Source organism: Sinocyclocheilus grahami, unplaced genomic scaffold (assembly GCF_001515645.1).
Source record: "Sinocyclocheilus grahami isolate Dianchi unplaced genomic scaffold, SAMN03320097.WGS_v1.1 scaffold166.1, whole genome shotgun sequence".
NCBI lineage: Eukaryota > Metazoa > Chordata > Actinopteri > Cypriniformes > Cyprinidae > Sinocyclocheilus > Sinocyclocheilus grahami.
The window spans coordinates 1,011,739-1,033,822 of NW_015505345.1; the positions used below are offsets into that span (position 1 = coordinate 1,011,739).

The 22,084-nt window shown below is 36.4% G+C and overlaps 1 protein-coding gene across 1 annotated transcript in view; it reads left to right on the plus strand.

Moving 5' to 3' along the window:
* The window catches only part of LOC107593169 (kinesin-like protein KIF1A), a 72,564-nt gene that overhangs the window by 19,833 nt on the left and 30,647 nt on the right, over positions 1-22,084 (plus strand). Inside the window, exons 11-25 of the mRNA XM_016282785.1 lie at positions 331-409; positions 493-571; positions 938-1,080; positions 8,640-8,773; positions 11,327-11,406; positions 11,500-11,575; positions 12,891-12,970; positions 13,058-13,164; positions 13,250-13,330; positions 13,696-13,876; positions 15,158-15,230; positions 15,365-15,455; positions 15,549-15,697; positions 15,797-15,975; positions 16,755-16,892. Coding sequence (XP_016138271.1) covers positions 331-409; positions 493-571; positions 938-1,080; positions 8,640-8,773; positions 11,327-11,406; positions 11,500-11,575; positions 12,891-12,970; positions 13,058-13,164; positions 13,250-13,330; positions 13,696-13,876; positions 15,158-15,230; positions 15,365-15,455; positions 15,549-15,697; positions 15,797-15,975; positions 16,755-16,892 — 1,670 coding nt within the window. The remainder of the gene's footprint in view (positions 1-330; positions 410-492; positions 572-937; positions 1,081-8,639; positions 8,774-11,326; positions 11,407-11,499; positions 11,576-12,890; positions 12,971-13,057; positions 13,165-13,249; positions 13,331-13,695; positions 13,877-15,157; positions 15,231-15,364; positions 15,456-15,548; positions 15,698-15,796; positions 15,976-16,754; positions 16,893-22,084) is intronic.

The following is a 22,084-nucleotide window of genomic DNA, read 5'->3' on the forward strand; positions in this document are numbered from 1 at the left end:
CTGCTCTTTGTTTTGAACTTATTTAATTTTTAATTGATTAATTTTGATTATTAATTTTGATATTAATCTCTATGTATCAAAGACTCCAAGAAAAAAATGTATCACATTTTTCACAAAAATAAATAAATACAAAATTTTTGTATTTACAATTGTAATAATAATATTTTACTGTTTTTACTGTATTTGAGATAAAATAAATGTAGCCTTGTTGAGCATAAGCAAGTTATTAAAAAAAAGAAGCTTAATGACCCCAAATGTTTGAAATATAATATAATATAATATAATATAATATAATATAATATAATTTTTATAATTTATTTCCCCACACAGAACAAAAAGAAGAAGAAAGTAGAGAGTTTTATTCCTTACAGGGATTCTGTACTGACCTGGCTACTGAGAGAGAACCTTGGTATGTATCAGGGTGTTCTGTCACATGAAACAGGATTTTAATGTATTCTCACTCTTGAAGCACTTGACCTTTGACCTTTGCAGGTGGCAACTCTCGCACCGCAATGGTGGCGGCTCTCAGTCCTGCTGACATCAACTATGATGAAACCCTCAGCACTCTCAGGTATTCCTGCTCAGTAAAACACCAGTTCTATCATTGTTTTCTCTCTGTCTGAGGTTGGTAATGAGCTAGTTAATGAGCTGACGGGTACAGCGGTATGTTACATAATGAGAATATTCCTGTTCTCTCTCCACACACCTGCCTCCCACTTGAAATGCCCTTCAAAGATACTGGTGTGCAGTAATATTGCTGAGCAGAGTAATTGGGCACCTATCAGTGTGTGTATGTGTGTCTGTCTAAAATCTTTTTTCATTATATTATGTGTATATATCTACTGCAACCGCCATAAGAAAGCAGCATTATTAAAGCATTTTTTCAATCCATTTATTTTTTCTTTACCATCTTAAGTCCACTTTGTGTGTGATTCAGGTATGCAGACAGGGCTAAGCAGATCCGTTGTAATGCTGTGATCAATGAAGATCCTAATAACCGTCTGGTGCGTGAGCTGAAAGATGAGGTGTCCCGTCTGAAGGACCTCCTCTATGCCCAGGGCCTGGGTGACATCATCGAGAGTAAGAGTGTTTGCTTTTTATCTGCTCTGCCTTTATTTCATCATAAGTATTTCATCAGACAGTGTGTGACCACTTTTGTTTTAATGGTACTGAGACATGCATTAGTGCATAATGTTTTATTGTTCTGTTCCAAATCCTAGTAAGCTGCCTAGAGAGAAGTAGGCAACTAAATTAGGCTGCCTTCTAAGCTCTTTTTGGCCATATTTTAAGGAAACATGTAGGTATGTCTTTAGAGGTGAAACACTGTGAAAACATTATCCCAAAATGGTGGACGAAAAATAGAAATGTTGATGAAATATATGTTAGTTATAGTTCATTCAGTACTAAAAGTATCAATGGAAGGAATTCAGTGTTACAATTGTTTATTTTACCTAATACTTGAGGATGTTGTGCATTGTTATGTTTGTTAGAGTATCAGACTGTTAGCTTAGCAACATGCTAACAACAAACTTTAACATCAGTTTGAGTCTCAGCGTTGAGCACTACTTGTGCACCACGTGAACTTGCTGTCAACATAAAGTTTTCAAAATTTGTCACTTTTGATATTCCATTACAGTCAATGCTGGCTGTCTTATTAGGCAGCTGTCTATGTACAGTAGGTAGTAGGCAGCAAGCAGCTTGCAAGGTTTTGAAACAGAGCTCTTATGTCTCTATTAGAGATGGAAGAGAGTTGCATATATAATCATGGATGGTTAAAATTAAGTATAAATTGTTAATTACCACACACACGCACATTAAAATGTACGCTCTTTAAACAGCTCACATTGATTCATTGGGTCCTCAACGCTTCCCTGTGCACTCCTAACTCTATTTCTCTATTTCTTCTAATCACTCGTAGCAAGCAGCTTGCAAGGTTTTGGAACAGAGCTCTTATGTCTCTATTAGAGATGGAAGAGAGTTGCATATATAATCATGGATGGTTAAAATTAAGTATAAATTGTTAATTACCACACACACACGCACATTCAAATGTACGCTCTTTAAACAGGTCACATTGATTCATTGGGTCCTCAACGCTTCCCTGTGCACTCCTAACTCTATTTCTCTATTTCTTCTAATCACTCGTTTCTTTTCTCATCCTATCGTCTCTCGATGGTGATCCCAGCGGGGAAATTCCTTAGAACAGACGATCTGGAGTCCAGCCCTCTGGGTTTGGTACAATTCAGTGTCAAGTGACTTTCAAAAGTCTAAATTAGACTCAGAATTTCCTCTTAGCTCTTAGCCTTTTTTGTGTCAAACAGTTCGTCTCCCTTTCCTCTTGTTTTCTATTCAATTTTATAGCTTTTTTTATTCCTCTTACTCTTGTTCCTTCTTTATCACTCTCTCTCAGCGTTTCGGGGGCCAGTTGAAGATTTTGCTGGTTTGAAATGTGTGTTTCTTGGGCTATTTCTCACTCTCTCTTCTATGCTTTTGCAGTTTTTATGGATAAAGCAGATCGTTGCAGCCTCAGAGTCCATTCAAGGGTTTGAGAGAAAATTCATACTCTCTCAATCATACAAAAATCATATTAGAGACAAGTTCATATCATATCCCATGAAAGCCATAAATGTTTATCTGTTAAGGCTATCAAACTATTTTGTTGTAATTTCTCTGTGTAGTTGTAAATCTATTAACCAGCTTTTATAATTGCCAGTAACAATTATACCATTATACATTCAACATTATATAAACATTATATATTCAACATTTCTGTATTTGGTATTTATTTAGTATCTAATATTTGGATTATTATAAATAATGTAGTTGTGGACATTATAATGTAGTAATGGACAAACATAATACAGTCTTCTAATAATCTTAATGATTATTACCAAAATGCCATTTTTGGAGTTGGTATTTTGGTGATATATTGTGATTATTTGGTTGTTGCTTTTTTCTAACCCTTGTTGCTAGTGTGGTTTCTGAGCTGAAAGCTGCTTTATCTAGTCTGGTGCTGCAGGGCTGTTTGTTTCCTCTCTCTTGTCACCCTCTCTTTTTGTTATGTTTCTCTTTTGGCTTGCAATGCAGAGCAGGATAAATGTTATATCACACTTATGAACTAATTGGTCTCACTCATCCACTTATCTGTCATAGTAGTTAATTAGTTAGATAACTAAGTATCAAATGAAGTGGCATCTGCACGTGCAATGTGCTACTTTTCTTTACAATACATAGTGCTAAATTCTGTAATCTATTGCAAGAAAATTCATTCTTTTTTAAGTATGACTTGTGCCTGAATACTTCTGGGACACCGTATGTAAAAATCCCACTTCAGTTTATATGCACTATGGTTGTTGAAGACATGGGAGAAAGACTTCTATCTGCTTGTGTTTCGCAGTGGGAGGGGCTTATAGCAGATGTGTGTTTGAGTGACAGCTTGTGTTCTCTGAAGCTCTTATGCAGTGGCTGCCTGTTGCTTTCTGCAGCTTTATTAACAGCTAAACATCCAAACTAATGCTTCTTAATATCCTATGTGACACAACTTGCGTTTAAAGCTTCAATTCCACTAAACATGTAATTGAAAAACCTGCATTTGTTACGTCAAGGAACCATTTGTGCCTAATCTAATCCATAAAAATGATTTCTGTTGGAGTACGTAATTTGTCATAACTTGATTTAGTCAGGTTAAACAATTTCAATTTACAGTTAATTTAGATGTTACCACATTAAGTGCTTTTTTCGGTTACTTGATAAAAATAAAACTTGAAATAACATTTCTTTCCTCAGGGTTTTGGTAGTAGGTGATGATGGAATACAATCATGCCCAGTTTTTCCAAACCAAGATAATTATTTTCAGATTGGCAGCAATTATTTACATGTGTGAGAGAAGGTAGATTCTATTTACAGCAAATAAAATAAATCAAATAAAATAAAGGGAAAAAAATACAATCTTGTTTGCAGCAATGTTATTTTAGTGTTATTTAAATACTATTATATTATTTATTAATATTTTGAATTAGTTATTATTATATTGTCAATTTAATTTTTAGGTGAAGTTTCAGTGAATTTGTTCTGTGATTTTCACATTTATATTTTAGTTTTTTTAGTTATTCAGTCTTAGTGATTCTAGTACTTAGTACTCTAGTACTTAATACTTAAACAACATTTCTAATTTTCATTTAAATTTAAGTTTTGCATCAGACATTTTATTTTACTTCAGCTGTATTTTACAGTAATTAACAAAAATGATTTTTAATATTCTCGTTAGTTTATTTCCTTAGTTATTTTAATATTTAGTTATTTATTTTTAGTCTTAGTTAACAATGACAACATTGAGTACAAATAGTGATATAGATTCTATTCAGACAAAGAATGAACAGAAATTATATTCTGTTTGTATGGATAAATTGTCTATGTAATATTGTGTGAAGTTAAATAGCCTTTGCTAAAACAAGATTGGTTATTGGCACTGTAAGATATGTCACTGGCCAGTGGTGAAAAACATTTTTAGTTTATCTTTGATCACATCTGCTGTGTGCGAGATGCAGCCATTATTCAAACACAGATTGAGGATGTAGAGAGGCGAAAAAAGCTTAGTTAATCTTAAACCTGGCATGCATTGGCACAGAGCACTGCCCTAAGCAGAAAATATAAGCAGAAGTGCCTTTCTTTAATGTACATTATGTAATCCTCTCATATCAGCTGCTATATGCATGGAATCCTCAGTCTCCATCTTTTGTGTTTAGTCAACCGTCACCAGGGGCCACGTCTTCTCACGGTTTACCCAAGATACTTGCCATGTAGCTCTCTTAGGATTGTAGTAGCACTGAGTAAGCACTCTGTTGTCATAGCAGCACTGTCAGAGCTGAGAGATGTTATTGTGCGAAGGTTATAGAGAAATTACAAAGCCAAACTCTCTGTAGAATATACGTTTATTTAGCTATTATATCCCGTGTTACATTTCGTATGGTATTAGCATAACTGTTCAGCTAGGGATATGTGATATTTAGTGGTTGGATTGGTGGATATTATATGAAATGCTGGCAGTGAGAAACGTGGGAGGATCTTTCCTCTGTGAGAGTCGTGAATGTTGTTTTGTAACTCAGATGTAGGCAGTAAGTTGTTTCATTGTAAATGGATTTCACGAGAGCATAATGGAGCTGGTAATGGAGGTTTTACTGTGGTCAGCGATGACGATCGCTCTGGTTAGAGATGATGGGAATGAGAGTCACTGGCTTTTAGCAGAAATATGAGCTCATTGCTAATGTACTACAGTCAACATTTGCTTATAAAAAGTGTATGTTAATTAGTATGAGAGATGGGCCAATGCTAGATAGCGTTAAGGATATAAAAAGGCCTATAGGCTAAAATAGCATGGCAATAGCATTCTCTTTAGACAGCATTTATTTAGACAAAAGTCTGTGAAGTGCATATTTTCATTAAGACATTTTGGTTACACTTTATTTTAAGGTGTTCTTGTTACAGTGTAATTATACATTTAAGTACTGAGTAATATACATTAACTTTAGGTACTTACTATATGGTTAGGGTTTGGTTTAGGGTTACTTGCATGTAATTATGCATCATTTATTGTTATTATAATAGTAAGTACATGTAACAAGGACACCTTAAAATAAAGTGTTACCGACATTTTCTTAGGTATATTTTGCCAATATTGTAGATGTATTTTAGATATCATTTTAGTATAACCTCAAGCCCCAAAGCTCCATTGGGGATATCATGCACATTTAAAGGGATAGTTTAGCCTAACCATATTCATCATTTAGTCACCTTCATGTCATTCAGACTCATTTGGCTTGCTTTCTTATGCGCAACACAAAAGAAGCTATTTTGATGAATGTTTTAGCTTTTTTTGAGCAAATAATGAAAGTCATTTGGGTATTGCGGTCCCAAATGGGCATAAAGTTAGCTTCCCCTAGTGAAAGATAAATATAATAAAATGTATTTGAAATACATTTATTTAATGCTAAGTATGCTACAATTACATTTACGTATTTATGTACTTAATAAAAATACCCTGCAACTTATTTTGTACTTAATGCACTTTAAATTGTGCAGTAGTTGTGCTGAAGTCCAACTAAAGATATACTATTGCATGTATACTTTAGGTACATTTTAAATATCTGGCATTTAAAGACTGATATTATTCCAATATCATACAATCCTCATCAGTAGTGACATTAAAACGCATTTTAGGCTTAATATTAAGAAATGTGCATTGCGCACAAGTAGTTTATAAGGTTTAATTATAATTTATATCAGTAAATCTTGAGCGATATGTCAGTAAATATGTTAATAGATTTGAACTATACTTAGTATGAAATAAATGTATTTTAAATATATACATTTTTTACTAGAGTACAAAGTTTTCTAAAGCAACATGATCACTTCTATGATCAAATTGAAATTTAAGCCTTTATACATCAGTCATAACAAACTTGACCGAGTACATCAAATATGGCAACACAAACCTCAAATGATCTCATGGCATGTGAGAACCAATAAGGTGTGATGTTTTTTGACATTTAAAGTTCATGTTGTCATATTTGATGTAGTCTTTGTTTGTGAACGTTAATCAGTGTTCTAATTTGATTTGAGAGTAGATTAAGACTTAATTTTGATCTGTTTATCATATAAAGCGATTGTGTCACTTCACTAGGCTTATAATATACCAGTTGACTCATATGCTGGATTCAATTCTATGTATGTCATTTTTGGCTCATGAACATCTTGTATACATCTTAGTCAGATTAGATGCCATACTGAATTTAACACAGTTGAAAATGAGGCTGTGAGGGATTGACTTACAGTTTTTACAATGACACGCTCGGTTTAAAGGTCCTGTGTCATGCAACGTCATGCATTATCAACTGGAAGTTTTTTTTTCAACCTGTTGTAACTGTTTTTAAAAAACTGTGTAATCCATACAATAAACACACTGTACTTCTGTCCCTCACAGCCTCGTTTTCATTCCTGACAAAAATTAAATAAGACGCTGACTAAAGTCTATTGTATTGCAGAGAAGAAAGAAAATTATAATCTAAAGGGGTCATGACATGGATTTTTAAAATTATTTTAATATGTTCCTTGAGGTTTACTTATAACGGTAAAGTTTTTGCCAAAATTATTATTTTCAACCCTTATTCTGGCCCTCTGTCTAAAACAACTTGTTTTAAGGGGCGTGTCCTTTAAGGCTTTTCAGTAATTGCCCACTGTTATGATTGGCTAACGTCACTGCATAGGAAACAGTATCAACACCCCCTTGCTATTGCATGTGAGTGTTTTGACAACATAATAACATTTTTTTAAAAACGGTCATTTCTAGACAAAACATTATGAAATCATTTACTTACGGTTTGTGATGCAGCTGCAGTCAGATCTAGTACTGCTTCATCTTTCAACAACTGTTTCTTTGTGAACTCTCCATGAAACTAAGCCTCGTTTACAAAACAAAATGCTCCAAACTATCTACTTGTTCCTTACGCTGGGATCCTTCTGATATCTGTACAAAGATGTGAACGAGCTGTTTAACCAAACGCATCAAAGCGAACGTTCTTTCACTCCATTTGTCCTATTGACAGACTCAAACGCGTGGACTGTATCAGAAAGCAAATGCTCATCTCTATACTGTATCTACTGTAGACAAGATAGCGGCAGTGATTATAACTTCTATTTGCTTTTGACGCGACACTCGCATTCAGCATAATCAAGTGTCAGCCATTAAGCGACTGAACGCCAGTGGGCGGGGCCTATAAAAAGAAGACTATTCGTAGATGTCTTGCTCTGGAGGCTGTGTTTATGCAAATGTTTGTTCCCGGCTGACGTCATCTTGCACCTCAGATCCAAAATGAGCCATTTTTGGAGCTTGAATAAATAAATGCTTTGTTTATAGCGAGGAGGACTTTTTAAGCTATGAAACTTGCAGGATGTTTTAATGGTACAAAGTACTCTTATATTCCAACAAATCAAGGCAAATTTGATTTCTCATGTCATGACCCCTTTAATGAGTGAGAGCAAATTATGACAAAGTTTTCCATTTTGGCTGAACTATTCCTTTAAGACCAAGAAAGGATTGCCATTTAGTTGCTTGAATGGACTAACAGCATTTTGCTCAATGTACACTAACAAATATAAGACACTGGTGTCAAATAACAGCCCAGATCAATGCATGCATGCCTCTTAAATTTTTCAGACGTGGCTCTCAGGTTGCTGTCATTGGATGGCCGGTGTGTAACGCTGTAGGCTAGCTGATGGCTGGCGTGTCTCTGTGCTGCCGGGTGCCTGCGCTAGAGCTTTTATTTAGTTTTTGCTTGTCCCCTTTACTGGGCTGACTGTCTGTTCTTTCTTTGTTTCTTGGGAGTTTCTCCTCATGTGAAATTTCTGGGTCTCTGAATTCAAATTCATTTCAAGCTATATGTCTTTCTCTGTCTTCTTTTCTTTACCTTTCCTTCCTTCTGCTCATCCTTTTCTGTCTGCTTCTCTCTGAACTCTGTGTCTGTCACCTCCTGCCCCTCTCCCCACCCTGCACCTCTCTCCCCCTTCCCCGACAGACATATCCGATTACAAGAACAATAACAATAGTGGCCAAGCTGTCAATCAAAGAGGTGATCTCTCCACAGTGACCAATGCTATGACGGCGATGAGCCCCTCTCCATCTCTCTCTGCCCTGTCCAGCCGGGCTTGTTCCATCAGCAGCCTCCATGATCGCATCATGTTCAGCCCAGGGAGCGAGGAAGCCATTGAGAGACTCAAGGTGACTGGCATGAAACCCTGATAACACTGACTGAAATCCTTCAAATATAAATCTGACAAACATTTGCCTAACAACTTCAGATTAAAGGGCTCATATCATATTTTTCAACATTTAAAAAAAATAATTTCCCCCCTTAGTTTTACTGTACTTACGTGCAGTATTGTTGTTATTAACTAAATCTATTTAAATGGTTTTCACCAAGTGAAATAAAGCTGGAATAAAATAGAATGGAAATAGAAAAAGTGAGAAATGTTGGTTTAGCAACTAACTGAAACAAAATAAGTTTAAAGGGATACTCCACCCCAAAATGAAAATTTTGTCGTTAATCACTTACCCCCATGCCGTTCCAAACCCGTAAAAGCTTCATTCGTCTTCAGGACACAATTTAAGATATTTTGGATGAAAACCGGGAGACTTGTGACTGTCCGATTGACTGCCAAGTAAATTACAATGTCAAGGTCCAGAAAAGTAGGAAAGACATCGTCAGAATAGTCCATCTGCCGTCAGTGGTTCAACCGTAACGTTATGAAGCGACAAGAATACTTTTTGTACGCAAAGAAAACAAAAATAACGACTTTATTCAAGAATTCGTATCCTCTGTGTCTCTCCGCATCACCATAGCACCATTTTGGAGAATATCCGCTGGACCCAAGCAGCGTACGCTCTTCTTTCAGCCGCGCTGCACAGATGCGCTGTTTTCGTTCAAATCAAAGCATAAATACACGTAGAAAAAACGTATCATTGTGTCGCGGTTGACACAGAATAGCGTACGCAGTTTGCGTTCAGTGGTTATTCTCCAAAATGGCGCTATGGTGATGTGGAGAGACACAGAGGAGACGGATTGTTGAATAAAGTCGTTATTTTTGTTTTCTTCGCATAAAAAAATGTATTCTCGTCGCTTCATAACGTTACGGTTGAACCACTGATGGCAGATGGACTATTCTGACGACGTCTTTCATACTTTTCTGGACCTTGACAGTATAATTTACTACAAGCCTCCCGGTTTTCATCCAAAATATCTTAAATTGTGTTCCGAAGACGAACGAAGCTTTTACGGGTTTTGAACGACATGGGGGTAAGTGATTAATGACAAAATTTTCATTTTGGGGTGGAGTATCCCTTTAAGTTGAAGTACTAATGACTAATACTAAAAATGAAATAAATGAAATATAAATTGAAATATAAAAAACTGATAAAAATGACAAAATCACATAACACCATTACAAAAACTACAATTAAAATGAAAATATAAAAATAAAAGCTCATTTAAAATATTAATAAATGCTACAATCATATACAGTGGTGGCCAAAATTATTACAACATTTGTCATATTTAAGAGGTTTCAGTTGTTTTTGTTGAATTGGCCATTACAGTACCCATCAAACAAACTATTGCCAGAACTACCTGTGACGGAAGGAATGTGCTGGAACATTGAAAATGATTGACCGGCCCCCTCAAAGTCCGGACCTCAACCCCTTTGAGCAAATTTGGGGCGAGTTAGAAAATAAACTGGACAGATCTATTGTACGTTCAATGGAAAGCCTTTGGCTTGAGTTGCAGAAGGCAGGAAGATAACATTAGTGTTGAAGTCCTCAGGAAATATATTGACACTATGCCAGAGAGATGTGCTGCTGTAGTTGCTGCAAAAGGTGGACATACCAACTATTAAAGTTAAAAGTGGATAAATCTGATATTTGTTGTGCTCAGAGCAACCACCTGCATGTTTCATTAACATTATGAAATGAAATCATGTTTTGGAGGCAAAAAAACATTTATTTTCCGATCTGTCAGGTTTTCTAATCATTTTGGCCACCACTGTATACTGTACTGTAAATAATACTAAAATAACATTGCCTACACAACTGTAACAATTTACCAGTGTGCACCAACAGATGCAGACCAACACCTAATAATACCACCAGAATACAGTCACTTCTCAGACATTCCATGACCCAACAAACCTCGAATGAACATGTTCAGTTGGGGAAAACAAGCGCCAACCAACAGCAACAGATGCCGATAGTGGTAATACACAGCAACAGTGGATTTTACAAAATCCGACAAACATATCTGTTGGTCAGACTCTGATGGTGCAGTGAGAATCAGCCTTAAAACTTTTATGTAAATGGAATCTGTTGATCACATGCCATTTATGGTGATTGGTTCAAAAGAGGCTGGTTGCAGAAATGAGCATCTGTTAGTAAAGATGGCGGATTTTAACCATGAACCAACCAAACACCTACCATTGAAATGAATGAGAATGCGGTCATGTGTTCATGTTTTCATTCCTATGATATTACAAAGTTGATTCCAGAATGAGGCATTCATGAGGTTTTTGTTTCAATAAATAAAACTGAGAAAGTGTTTTTTTTGCGGCAGTTTCAAGGTCTGAAAGTTACAGTGTATTAACTCTTGAATTCAAAATATTTTACCATATTACCTTACCCCAAAAACTAAATTGACTTTTGCTGTCTAAAGACATAGGTCTCACAAAAACTACCATAGATTTGATGGCATATTTTAACTTGATATTGTTTGTAATGCCAATTTAGGAAACAGAGAAAATCATTGCCGAGCTCAATGAAACCTGGGAAGAGAAGCTTCGCCGTACAGAGGCCATCAGAATGGACAGGTGTGTTGTATGAATTCTTATGTGATTTTTAAGCAGTTTTTATGTTATGTATAAGTTAACGTATTAAAAGCATCTATAAATTGGTTTTCACAGAGAAGCACTGCTGGCCGAGATGGGCGTGGCCATGCGTGAGGATGGAGGAACTGTTGGAGTCTTTTCACCAAAGAAGGTAAAGATGTTGTAAAGGCTGTAGGGAGAAACCGTGTGCAGGTGGACCACAAATTAAGGTTAATATGTTTGCTCAAATAACCAAATAAGCCTGTAAATGTCTTTACGTTCTTCTTCTGGAAGCCCTCGCAGAGAAAACCTCAGCCCGTTTTTATAGACACTGTTGGGCTGTTCTCTCCCAATGAGGTTGGTTGCCATGGATACTGTGTGGTTACATCCTGATCGCTCCTCTCAGACTCTTCTAACATACCTCTGTGTGTTTTCCCCATCAGAGCTCTTTTAAATGCGTCTGTGATCTTTATTTCTTTATTTAGGGATCTGTTGCTCATTACTCTCTAATATGAATGTTGATGTGCTGCAGTTCCTTCTAGTCTTTATAGTAAACTTTAAAGCACTTTGAAGACTTCAGATCTCAAGCATCATGGCCACATGATGCTTTTAAAGGCTTTCATGTCTGGAATCTTACGCAATTTGGTGAATTGCATGCATTTTCATGGATTTTGATACTGAAACTTGATGTAAAGACAGCTGTCTTAGTATAATTGTTTTACTTTTCTTTTATTTGCCTCTTTTAAAAGGTTGTCTACATACATTTTGAAAGTGCTCACAAGGCAGTGCTACTCTGATGTTTTGCAAACATTTTGTCTAGAGTTTGTTTTAAACCATTGATTCCAAGTATGATTAACTATTTGATCATCATTCAGACTTTTTTATTTTTAGACAATTTCAGCCTCTTTTCTGCCCCTGTGATTCATACTTTAGGAAGTCAAAAAACAGTTTTAAAAACTCCCACTTACTTCAGCATATACAATATACTGTATGTATATATATTATAGCGATTTGTCTTCTTTCTTACATCTGTTTGCATAAAGATTGTCTCAGCAATTAACATATACCGGTAATCCAAAGATCCAATCAATTCCCAATGGACAAAAGCAAAAATTCTTGCCATACATTATTTCTCGTTCAAGAAGCCATTTACACAGATATACATCACATTAGGGAGACAAGAAGAATGGAGTTACCATTTTATGCCGACTATATCCATTTATAGTCAGACTTGGACAGATCTGTGCAATGAAGGTATTGATTCTAGTATAAAACGGACAGAAAACAAGGTGCCTTCTCATTGTAATGACAACAGCAGTCCATCATTACTGTGGCATTTAGCTTTAAACACAAAACCAAAGCCTAAAACCTAAACTTACCTGAAACTTTAAAACTATTCAGTTGCTGCCTTGCAAGCATTGGTATTTCATTCAGTAAATACAAAACCTATAATGTTGATTTTGAATTAATTTGGGCCCTGATTATAGACACCCCACCTGGTGAATCTAAATGAAGATCCTTTGATGTCTGAATGTCTCCTGTATTACATCAAAGATGGAATTACCAGGTTAGTGCCAATCCAAGCTTCTTATTTCACACATTCTTCTGTTCAGTAGATTTAGTACTAAGGCGTCTGATATGTTGCTGTGCTCAGGGTGGGGAGAGAAGATGCCAGCAGAAGACAGGACATTGTTTTGAGTGGTCATTTCATCAAAGAGGAACACTGCACTTTCACCAGCACCACTGGACCAATGGGAGAAGGTTTTTTAATGATGCACTTTGCAATCCCACATGCTCATACACATATATCCCACAGTCCTTATGGCTGTTCTTCCTGTTTTTACAGCTGTCATTCTTGAGCCGTGTGAGGGAGCAGAAACTTATGTCAATGGAAAGAGAGTAACAGAACCCACTGTTCTCAAATCAGGTCTGCCTACACTTTTCCCTCACCTGCTACAATACTTTTTCAAAGCATTATGGGTTCGTTCCAATTATGTAGGTATTTTTATTTATTTATGATTTCATTTTTATTTAATTAATTAATTTTTAATTTCATTTCATTGAATTTGTTTATGATTTCATTTTTCAATTAATTAATTTATGATTTCATTTATTAATTCATTTATTTATTATTTCATTTATTTCTAAATTTGTCATGTTCATAAACTAACATTTAAAACAATTATTTTTGAAATTTGTATGCCATTTCGCATAAATGCTTTTATGCATATCTGTGTAGAATGAAACCGTCTTGTCTTTTTTTTTTTTTTGTATTGACTTGAACATTTGTAGGGAACCGAATCATTTTGGGCAAGAGCCATGTGTTCCGCTTCAACCATCCAGAGCAGGCTCGTCAGGAACGTGAACGAACCCCCTGCGCTGAGACGCCAGTGGAGCCTGTAGACTGGGCCTTTGCTCAGAGAGAACTCCTGGAGAAACAGGGCATTGATATGAAACAGGAAATGGATCAGAGGTAAAGGAAACATGGCGGAAATTCAAGAATAAGTTTAAAGGGGTCATATGGCGTTGCTAAAAAGAACAATATTTGGTGTATTTGGTGTAATGCAATGTGTTTATGCAGTTTAAGGTTAAAAAAACATTATTTTCCACATACCAAAAATTATTGTTGCTCCTCTTTGCCCCACCTTTCTGAAACACACAGATTTTTGCAAAGCTCATTTTTCTGAAAAGTGCGGTGTGCTCTGATTGGCCAGCTATCAGTGCGTTCTGATTGGCCGAATACCTCAAGCGGGTGACGGAAATGTTATGCCCCTTACCATATTTGGAAATCCACAGCGTCTCCATGACATGGCGGCGGCAACAATATTACAGCGAGAATAAAAGTTATGCCTTCTTTCTTTGCGCATACATTTGGGCGGTGTTATGCAAATATTCCCACACAGTGATGTAGATTTGTGGGGGCATTTGAACGAGGCATTTTAGGAAGGCATGGACGATTGGACGAGCATAAGAGGCGAAGAGGGGGTCTCTTATGCTCACCAAGGCTGCATTTATTTGATAAAAACAAGCAGTAAAAACAGAAATATTGTGAAATATTATTACAATTTAAAATATCTGTTTTCTATGTGAATATATAGTAAAATGTAATTTATGTCTGTGATCAAAGCATTGATCATTACTCCAGTCATCAGTGTCACATGATCTTCAGAAATCATTCTAATATGCTGATTTATCATCAATGTTGAAAACACTCGTGCTTCTTAATATTTTTGTGGAAACAAAGTGATAAATTTTTCAGGATTCTTTGAATAGTTCAAAAGAAAATCATTTATTTTAAATAGAATTTGTACCATTATAAATGTCTTTACTGTCCCTTTTGATCAACTTCATGCATCCTTGTTAAATCAAAGTATTGCTTTATTTTCAAATGTATTATAAAAATTATCTTTTGAATGGTGCATGTAAATTATAAAGAGTCAAATCTAGTTTTGCGATGGATTATTGCCTCTAAGCTCACCTCTAACCCATCTGCCAAATCAAGGTGCATCAAATCATCCGCATTTCTCCCATTTTCCTAAATGTTTAATTTGTTCATCATCCTCATCATCTCTTGACTTTTATAAAGAATATCTCTTTGGGTTTGAGACTTTAATCTTTGCGATTTTACAGATCTTATATATGCACGAACAGCTTGTCACACTCCAAAGACAAAGGAAAACATCATATATGTCATATGACCCCTTTAAGATGTGACATTTGTGTTGTCAGAGTCATCAGCTCTTTGTTTGTATAGACTGCAGGAACTTGAGGATCAGTATCGCAAAGAGAGAGAAGAGGCCAACAATCTACTGGAGCAACAGAGATTAGTAAGTGACGTAAACAACATATTGTAAAGAGCTTAAAATAAAACTTTTTCCCTCTATACTCATAACTTTACAATTAGGCATGATATGACACTTTTTTAGTGTTGAAATTTCACTATACTGTATGTCTTTTACAGGACTATGAGAGCAGGTTAGAAGCCCTGCAGAAGCAGGTAGATCGTTATTACCCTGATGCAGCAGAGGAAGATGAAGAACCTGAGGAGGAAGGTGACTAGATTGCGAATGGCAAAACCTGAACTAATCACAATGACTCGGTTTAAATAACTGAGCCTCTTGTATTTCAATCTCTTATACCCATAGTGAAATGGACTGAGAGGGAGACAGAACTGGCGCTGTGGGCTTTCCGTAAATGGAGGTGTTATCAGTTCACATCTCTCAGAGATCTGCTTTGGGGCAATGCCATCTTCCTCAAGGAGGCCAATGCCATTAGCGTAGAGCTAAAGAAGAAGGTGAAAGCTTGAGAAAGACCAGAAAGAACTACACCACTCTGTTAAACCTATAAAATATATGACAACATCTTTATTGATTTTGCCAAATGTCACTTACAGGTTCAGTTCCAGTTTGTGTTATTGACGGACACGATTTATTCTCCACTTCCACCTGACCTGTTACCACCCGAGACAGCTAAAGACCGCGAGAAAAGTCCATTCCCTCGCACCATCGTGGCTGTAGAAGTCCAAGATCAGAAAAATGGAGCTACACATTATTGGACCCTGGAGAAGCTCAGGTAATTTTTTTTAGAGAATAAACTTCTGTAAAGCAGATTAGGCTATTTACAATTTCACTAAATTATTTCATTTGTGAACTGTCAGTATCCAACAGTGGGCAGGTGTGCAGGAACCAACTAATGATATTTCCACAACATTTTCAAAATTACTGGTTTATTTGATGTTTTAAACAGTTAAAAATGTTTTGAATTTTTGCTAAAGCTAATTGTATAGTTAGCCTTTTAAGTATCCTGGCCCATTTAGATTTTTCTTTATTTTCTTCACATAGGTCTCATATTTCATCTCAGTTTGCTCTTTACAGACACTTTTGACTCTTTGGTGCCCACTACATTTACAGTTGTATTCTTTGTTGTAGTGGAAATTACACAAAAACTGAGGGACAGTCATATGTTGTGTTGTTATACATGTTTATAAAGTATTTTCACACAGTAATTACTGAAACAGTTTGGTATTTCATGTTTTGTTTTATTTTGATAGTTTTACAAATATAATAATCATTATTGGAATCATGTAATCTCATATTTTAGAATTCAACGTCTAAGATATGGGTAAAACCATAAAAGGTACATAAAAGGTGTTTGAAAAGTAGCAAAAAATAATGAAGTCATGTTATTTCAGGACAACAACAATAAAATCTGTTACCTGTACTAAAAATCGAGTTCTGAGACACAAAATGCTCGTAGTTGAAGAAAAGCCCAGCTACACTTTGAGTCACCTTGGGTTTCACAGTATAGCCAGTATTTACATTAGTAGTGATGTGTAATGCTGCACCCTGCAGGCAGAGGCTGGATCTGATGCGAGAGATGTATGATCGTGCTGCTGAGGTGCCTGGCAGTGCTCTTGAAGACTGTGACAGTGTGCTGACTGGAGGCGATCCGTTCTACGACCGTTTTCCCTGGTTTCGTCTGGTTGGAAGGTAAGTTGTAAGGTTACATCAGGGCATGACTAGACAGACCCGCAGGTGTTTAGTACAGAACGCCCCTGCACTCTCTGACTACTGTCAGATAAAGACCACATGATCAACAAAATTCCTGTCAGATTTCTCCTCAAACTATGTTTTATTTGAACCCATTGAAAGTGAATTCAATTCTGTTATGCAAAATGAGCAATTCTCATTGTGTTTTTGTAATTGTTATAGTAGAGCATCGTGCAGGCCTGAAAAACTGCTGGAACGAGAAAATGCAATAATATGTAATGTAATACACATGTAACGGAAATGTAATAAGCTATGGTTAAAGCTGATCTCTACAGGATATATGAAATTTAGCTAATTCCTCTGAGGAATAAGTCCAGAGTTATTGCCCACACGCTTTTTAAGAGTGCAAGATTTTTGATGCTGCTTTATTCAGAAGAGCATGAAATCGATTTTCCATGCACTTTCAAATTAGGTCACACGCTTCCCATTACCCTGTCTACTTCAGAGCTGTATGACATGCTGTTAATCTCGCCTTTACTATGTCTTTAAAGAGTAGTTCACACAAAAAATTTTAATTCTGTCCTCATTTAACCCCCCTTATGTTGTTCCAAAACCATATGACTTCCTTTCTTCTGTGGAACTTGAAAAGAGAGATTTTTTTTAACATTTTGTAAACTTTGCTCTTTTCCATGCAATTACAATAAGTGCAAGCTGGAACCATAGCTCCAATATGTATGATAGCTTTGTGTGACAAACAGATTTTGAATGGTTATTCACTGATAATTTTTCTCTTCCATTAGCTGTTAAGTGCTACAACTGGATCAGTAGCTTAGGGGAGTCATTATTATTTAGACTGGTTTTGTGAACTACATCAACCGATTAATTGAAAAGATATGCATCACGAAGCTGAAGCATTATTGTGGAGCTTGACAGTCCCCATCCTTATTCACTTTCATTATATTGAACATATTGGCTGATATATTTTTAATATTCATTTAAAAGTCTGGGGTTGGTACGTTTGTTGCAATGTTTTTGAAAGAAGTCTCACCAAGCCAGAATTTATTTGATCAAAAATGGATTAAAAACCATAATATTGTGAAATATTCTCTTAATTTAATTTTTACATTACTCTAGTCTTTAATGTCACAGGATCTTTCAGAAATCAATATGCTGATTTGGTGCTTAGGAAACATTTCTAATTATTAAAAATTTTAAAACCAGTTGTGCCATATTTGTTAGGATTGTTTGATAAATACAAAGTTCAAAAGAACAGAATTTATTTGAAAATATAAATATTTTGTCATATTATAAATGTCTTTACTGTCTCTTTTCATCATTTATTATATTGAATAAAAAGTATTAATTTCTTTTAAAAAAGCCAAACAGTGTAAAGGCAGTGTAATATTGGACAATCTTAATGGAATCCTGTTCCAGGCTGCTTTTCACATTACTGATGATTGTTTTTTGGGTTGTTTATGTGTTGTATGCCCATGACTCGGCTATTGGCTTATTGAAAGAGTTTACTTACCCACTTGCGAACAGAAACAATTAAAAAGACAGATGGCCCCTCATACTAACTGGGCTCCCGTGTCTTTGGCTACACCAGAAACCCCCTTTTCTCCACATGCCTTAGTGAGCAAGCGAGCGACCCTAACTCCTCCCCCACACACTCTGAGCCCACATCAACCTCTGAAATCACTGAGCTGGTCCAGTCGTGGCCTGACAAGAGGGTGGGGACAGAGTTGGATGACTTGGACGATGATTTCTTATCGGATGACCCATACTCGGATTTTGAGGAAGAGGAGGGGGAGGATGAGGATGATGATGATGATGATGATGATGAGGGAGAGCTCTGCAGAAGCTCCGGCAAAGCTCAGGACCCGTTTTACGATCGCTCACCATTGTTCAGTGTAGTGGGAAGGTTGGTGAGGTTTCAGGAGCATGCTGGGAAAGGAAACTAGCTCTTTCACACTGAGACTGGGTTGTTGTACAGCAGTTCCTTTTTAAACTGGCTATCGCACGTAATGTGTGCACAGCATTCACACAAAATGTTATGTGTATACACTGTAATGTATATACAATATGTACACTTAAACTTGAAACATTTTGCTTGCATAATGACAATGCTTACATTTATACACAAACACATAACTGAAAAAGCCATGTTAGATATATTCAAATAGTTTGATAGTTTAGAATGAATTAAATTTTTAATTGCTGTGAGTCTGTACATCTCTTTGAAATAAAGAAGTATAAAAGTAAATACAAATGTTATTGGCCTACAGTAGAGCTATGAAATAAAAGGACAAGAGACAATGGTCAATTTGAGATTTTTTATTTATTTACAGTATTTATTTATTTATTGGAAATTATATAGAGATCTCTGTTGATTTTGGTGTTTGGGTTTATGTCGTGACAAATGTCACATTGGTACAAATGTACAAAAAATGAAGTAGTCGGAAAATAAAATCTACAAATGTAATAATATTCTAAATATACATTTTAAAAATCAAATAAGCATGGTAGCTTGGCATAATATTTAATATTTATTATTATATTATATTATTATTTATTGAAAACAATTAATCTGTTTTGTTAAATTATTACAAATATTTGAAAAATAATTTTCGTCAAATTAATGTTATGTGGTGTGATCAAGATGGAGACATAAAACAGAAAATAAGATATAGAGGGGACCCCTGCAGACCCTCATGGCTTTGTGTCAAGGTCAAAAAGTCTATTAAAATTTTAAATAATTTGACATATTTATGACAAGGTAACATTATTTTAGGTTGTAATGGGTTGGTTCAGGTTATGTAATGCGACACACACACACACAAAGATATTTATGAATCAATAAATTATTAAGATGTGCACACTTTTTATTTAATGGTTACACCACATGCCATCTTGTGGAAGCAATATGAATACATTTCTAAGAATTGAGAGCACATGGGTTTTAAACACAATTTTTCTTTTATTTACCTTGGCGCCTACTATTTGTCAATGACCCTTGCGGTAAATCTGTTTGTGACGTTGTTGAGATCTCTTGAGGGTCTTTGGTCTGAAGAAAAATCTGAGTAGAACGTCTCCACTTGAGTCTTCCATCTCGTTGCTGTAGGAGAAACCTGTACATTATTAAAAAGATGTGATTTGTCTTTCCTCTGGGAAGAATTCCTGGATTTTAGTCAGCATGTCTGGACTTTACCCCGTCTTCTCCCATTATCATACATTTGACTTTCATCTGATTGCTGCAGACACACACCTTGAGCTTCTGGGTTTCATTTCGGCCATTGATTGTGATAATTCAAATCAGAATTGGCTGGATGTCAGCGGCACCACCCAGCGCAGCTATGGCTCTCGCATCACGCCAAGGTCTGTGTCCCAGCTTTACATGCACCGCATCACTTCTTCAAAGGGGTCCGTCAGCTTTGAAGTGCTATCTCCAAACACTCATATTAGCTGTTTGTTTTGTGTACCGGAGAAACAAACAAGACCAGATTTTCGTTACATGGCATGAATTTATGATGAATGAGAAAATAGCTATTAATCGAATGACTTACTAATTGGTTCCCGTAATTCAGCCGCTTGGTTACGCCGAGAGTTCACATATCTCAAGATGAAAGAGCTGGTTTCTAGCACAGCTGTCTCTCTTCTGGGCATGTGCGATCATATGCCGTATTTCAACCTTTTTTGTGAGATTTTACATGGAAACCTTTGATGAATTGGCTCACTCTTTTAAGTTGCGCTTGTGCAATGCACTGCACATTTGTGACAGTATGGCTGCTTTTTTGCAGTATCTTATTTACCTTTATTTTTTGGCATTTGCTAATGGTATTTTCTGTTCACGCTCACAGTATCCAGTACTGTTACATTTTATGTCTCCTCGTTCACCTTTTTTGTCACAAGCATGCTTTTTTTGTACCTCACCAAACCCCCTTTTTTGTTCAGCACTGCCGTATCATTCAGTGTCTACATGTGGAGGATGGGCAGTGTAGTCCTTGATGGTAGAACCAAAGTTAGGGTTTTGGGTTTTAAATAAACAGTCCTAATTCTGGTTCTGATCATGGATGTATAGATTATCCAAACACCCCAATCATTCACTCAAAAATATATTGAATCACTAAAGCTGTTCTTTCATGTAGTCTGTACATTTGACACATATAATGAAGTCCTAACCTTTGAGACCACTAGGCAAAATGTTGTACATTTTTAATTTGCAAATAATGTTAGTAGTACAATAATTTGAGTGAAAGGGTGAGTTGAGCAATTAACATGATTTTCAGAAAGTTTTGTTACAAAACATCTAGTGTGGAAAAACTAGACCTTTTGTACAAAATTTACTTTTATTCAGTGTTACACATTTGCTTTTTAGTGACCTGCAGTAGAAATGGTATGGAATCTTAAGTATTTATTTTTTTATGTCTATATTTTTACACTACTGTTCAAAGGTTGGGGTCGGGAAGATATTTGATTGTTTAGATATTTGAAGTGTGCTCACCAAAGCTGCATTTATTTGTTCCCTTTCAGTCAGTCACGTTCTACATTATGTCAGTTGTGACTGACAAATTGGGATCTCGCCCGAGAGCCCAATCACTTTCGAGTGTAAACGAAACAAGCCAATGACAGTTGGCGTGTGTGTTTCGCCACACGCACCCCGCCCTGCAGCGCGGGTATAAAAGGAGAGCGCATGCAAACGCACAACAGCTTTTCGCTTCGGAGCCGAGCCTTCTACTAGGACGAATCTCTGCGAGTGTCTGCAAAGAAACAGCCTAGCGTTGGTGTTACGGCACATCAGTGGGGGTTGCCATTCAGTGCTGCTCAACTTCGGCGTGCTGCAGCTTCTATTCTGCACTCTTGCCGCGACCTCCCCTGGACGCTTCAGCGCTCTCTCTAAAAGAGTGTTTCCATTTTTCTAAAAGAGCAAATATCTAAAAGAGCTCCATGAGCGACGGGCGTCTTTTTAAAGATGGCTTCCCGCTCGTGCGTTTCTGGATGTGGTCGCTTCCTGGCTTCATCTGACGGTCATGATCGCTGTGTCTCGTGCTTGGGCTTACAGCACGCTGAAGCAGCGCTCATGGATGAGTCATGTTCTCAGTGCAGGAACATGACTATTGCGGCGTTGCGGTCTAGATACCTCCTCATTAAACGGGGGGGGGGGTATCCCCCTTGCCATGCCCCGTTCTAGCTCC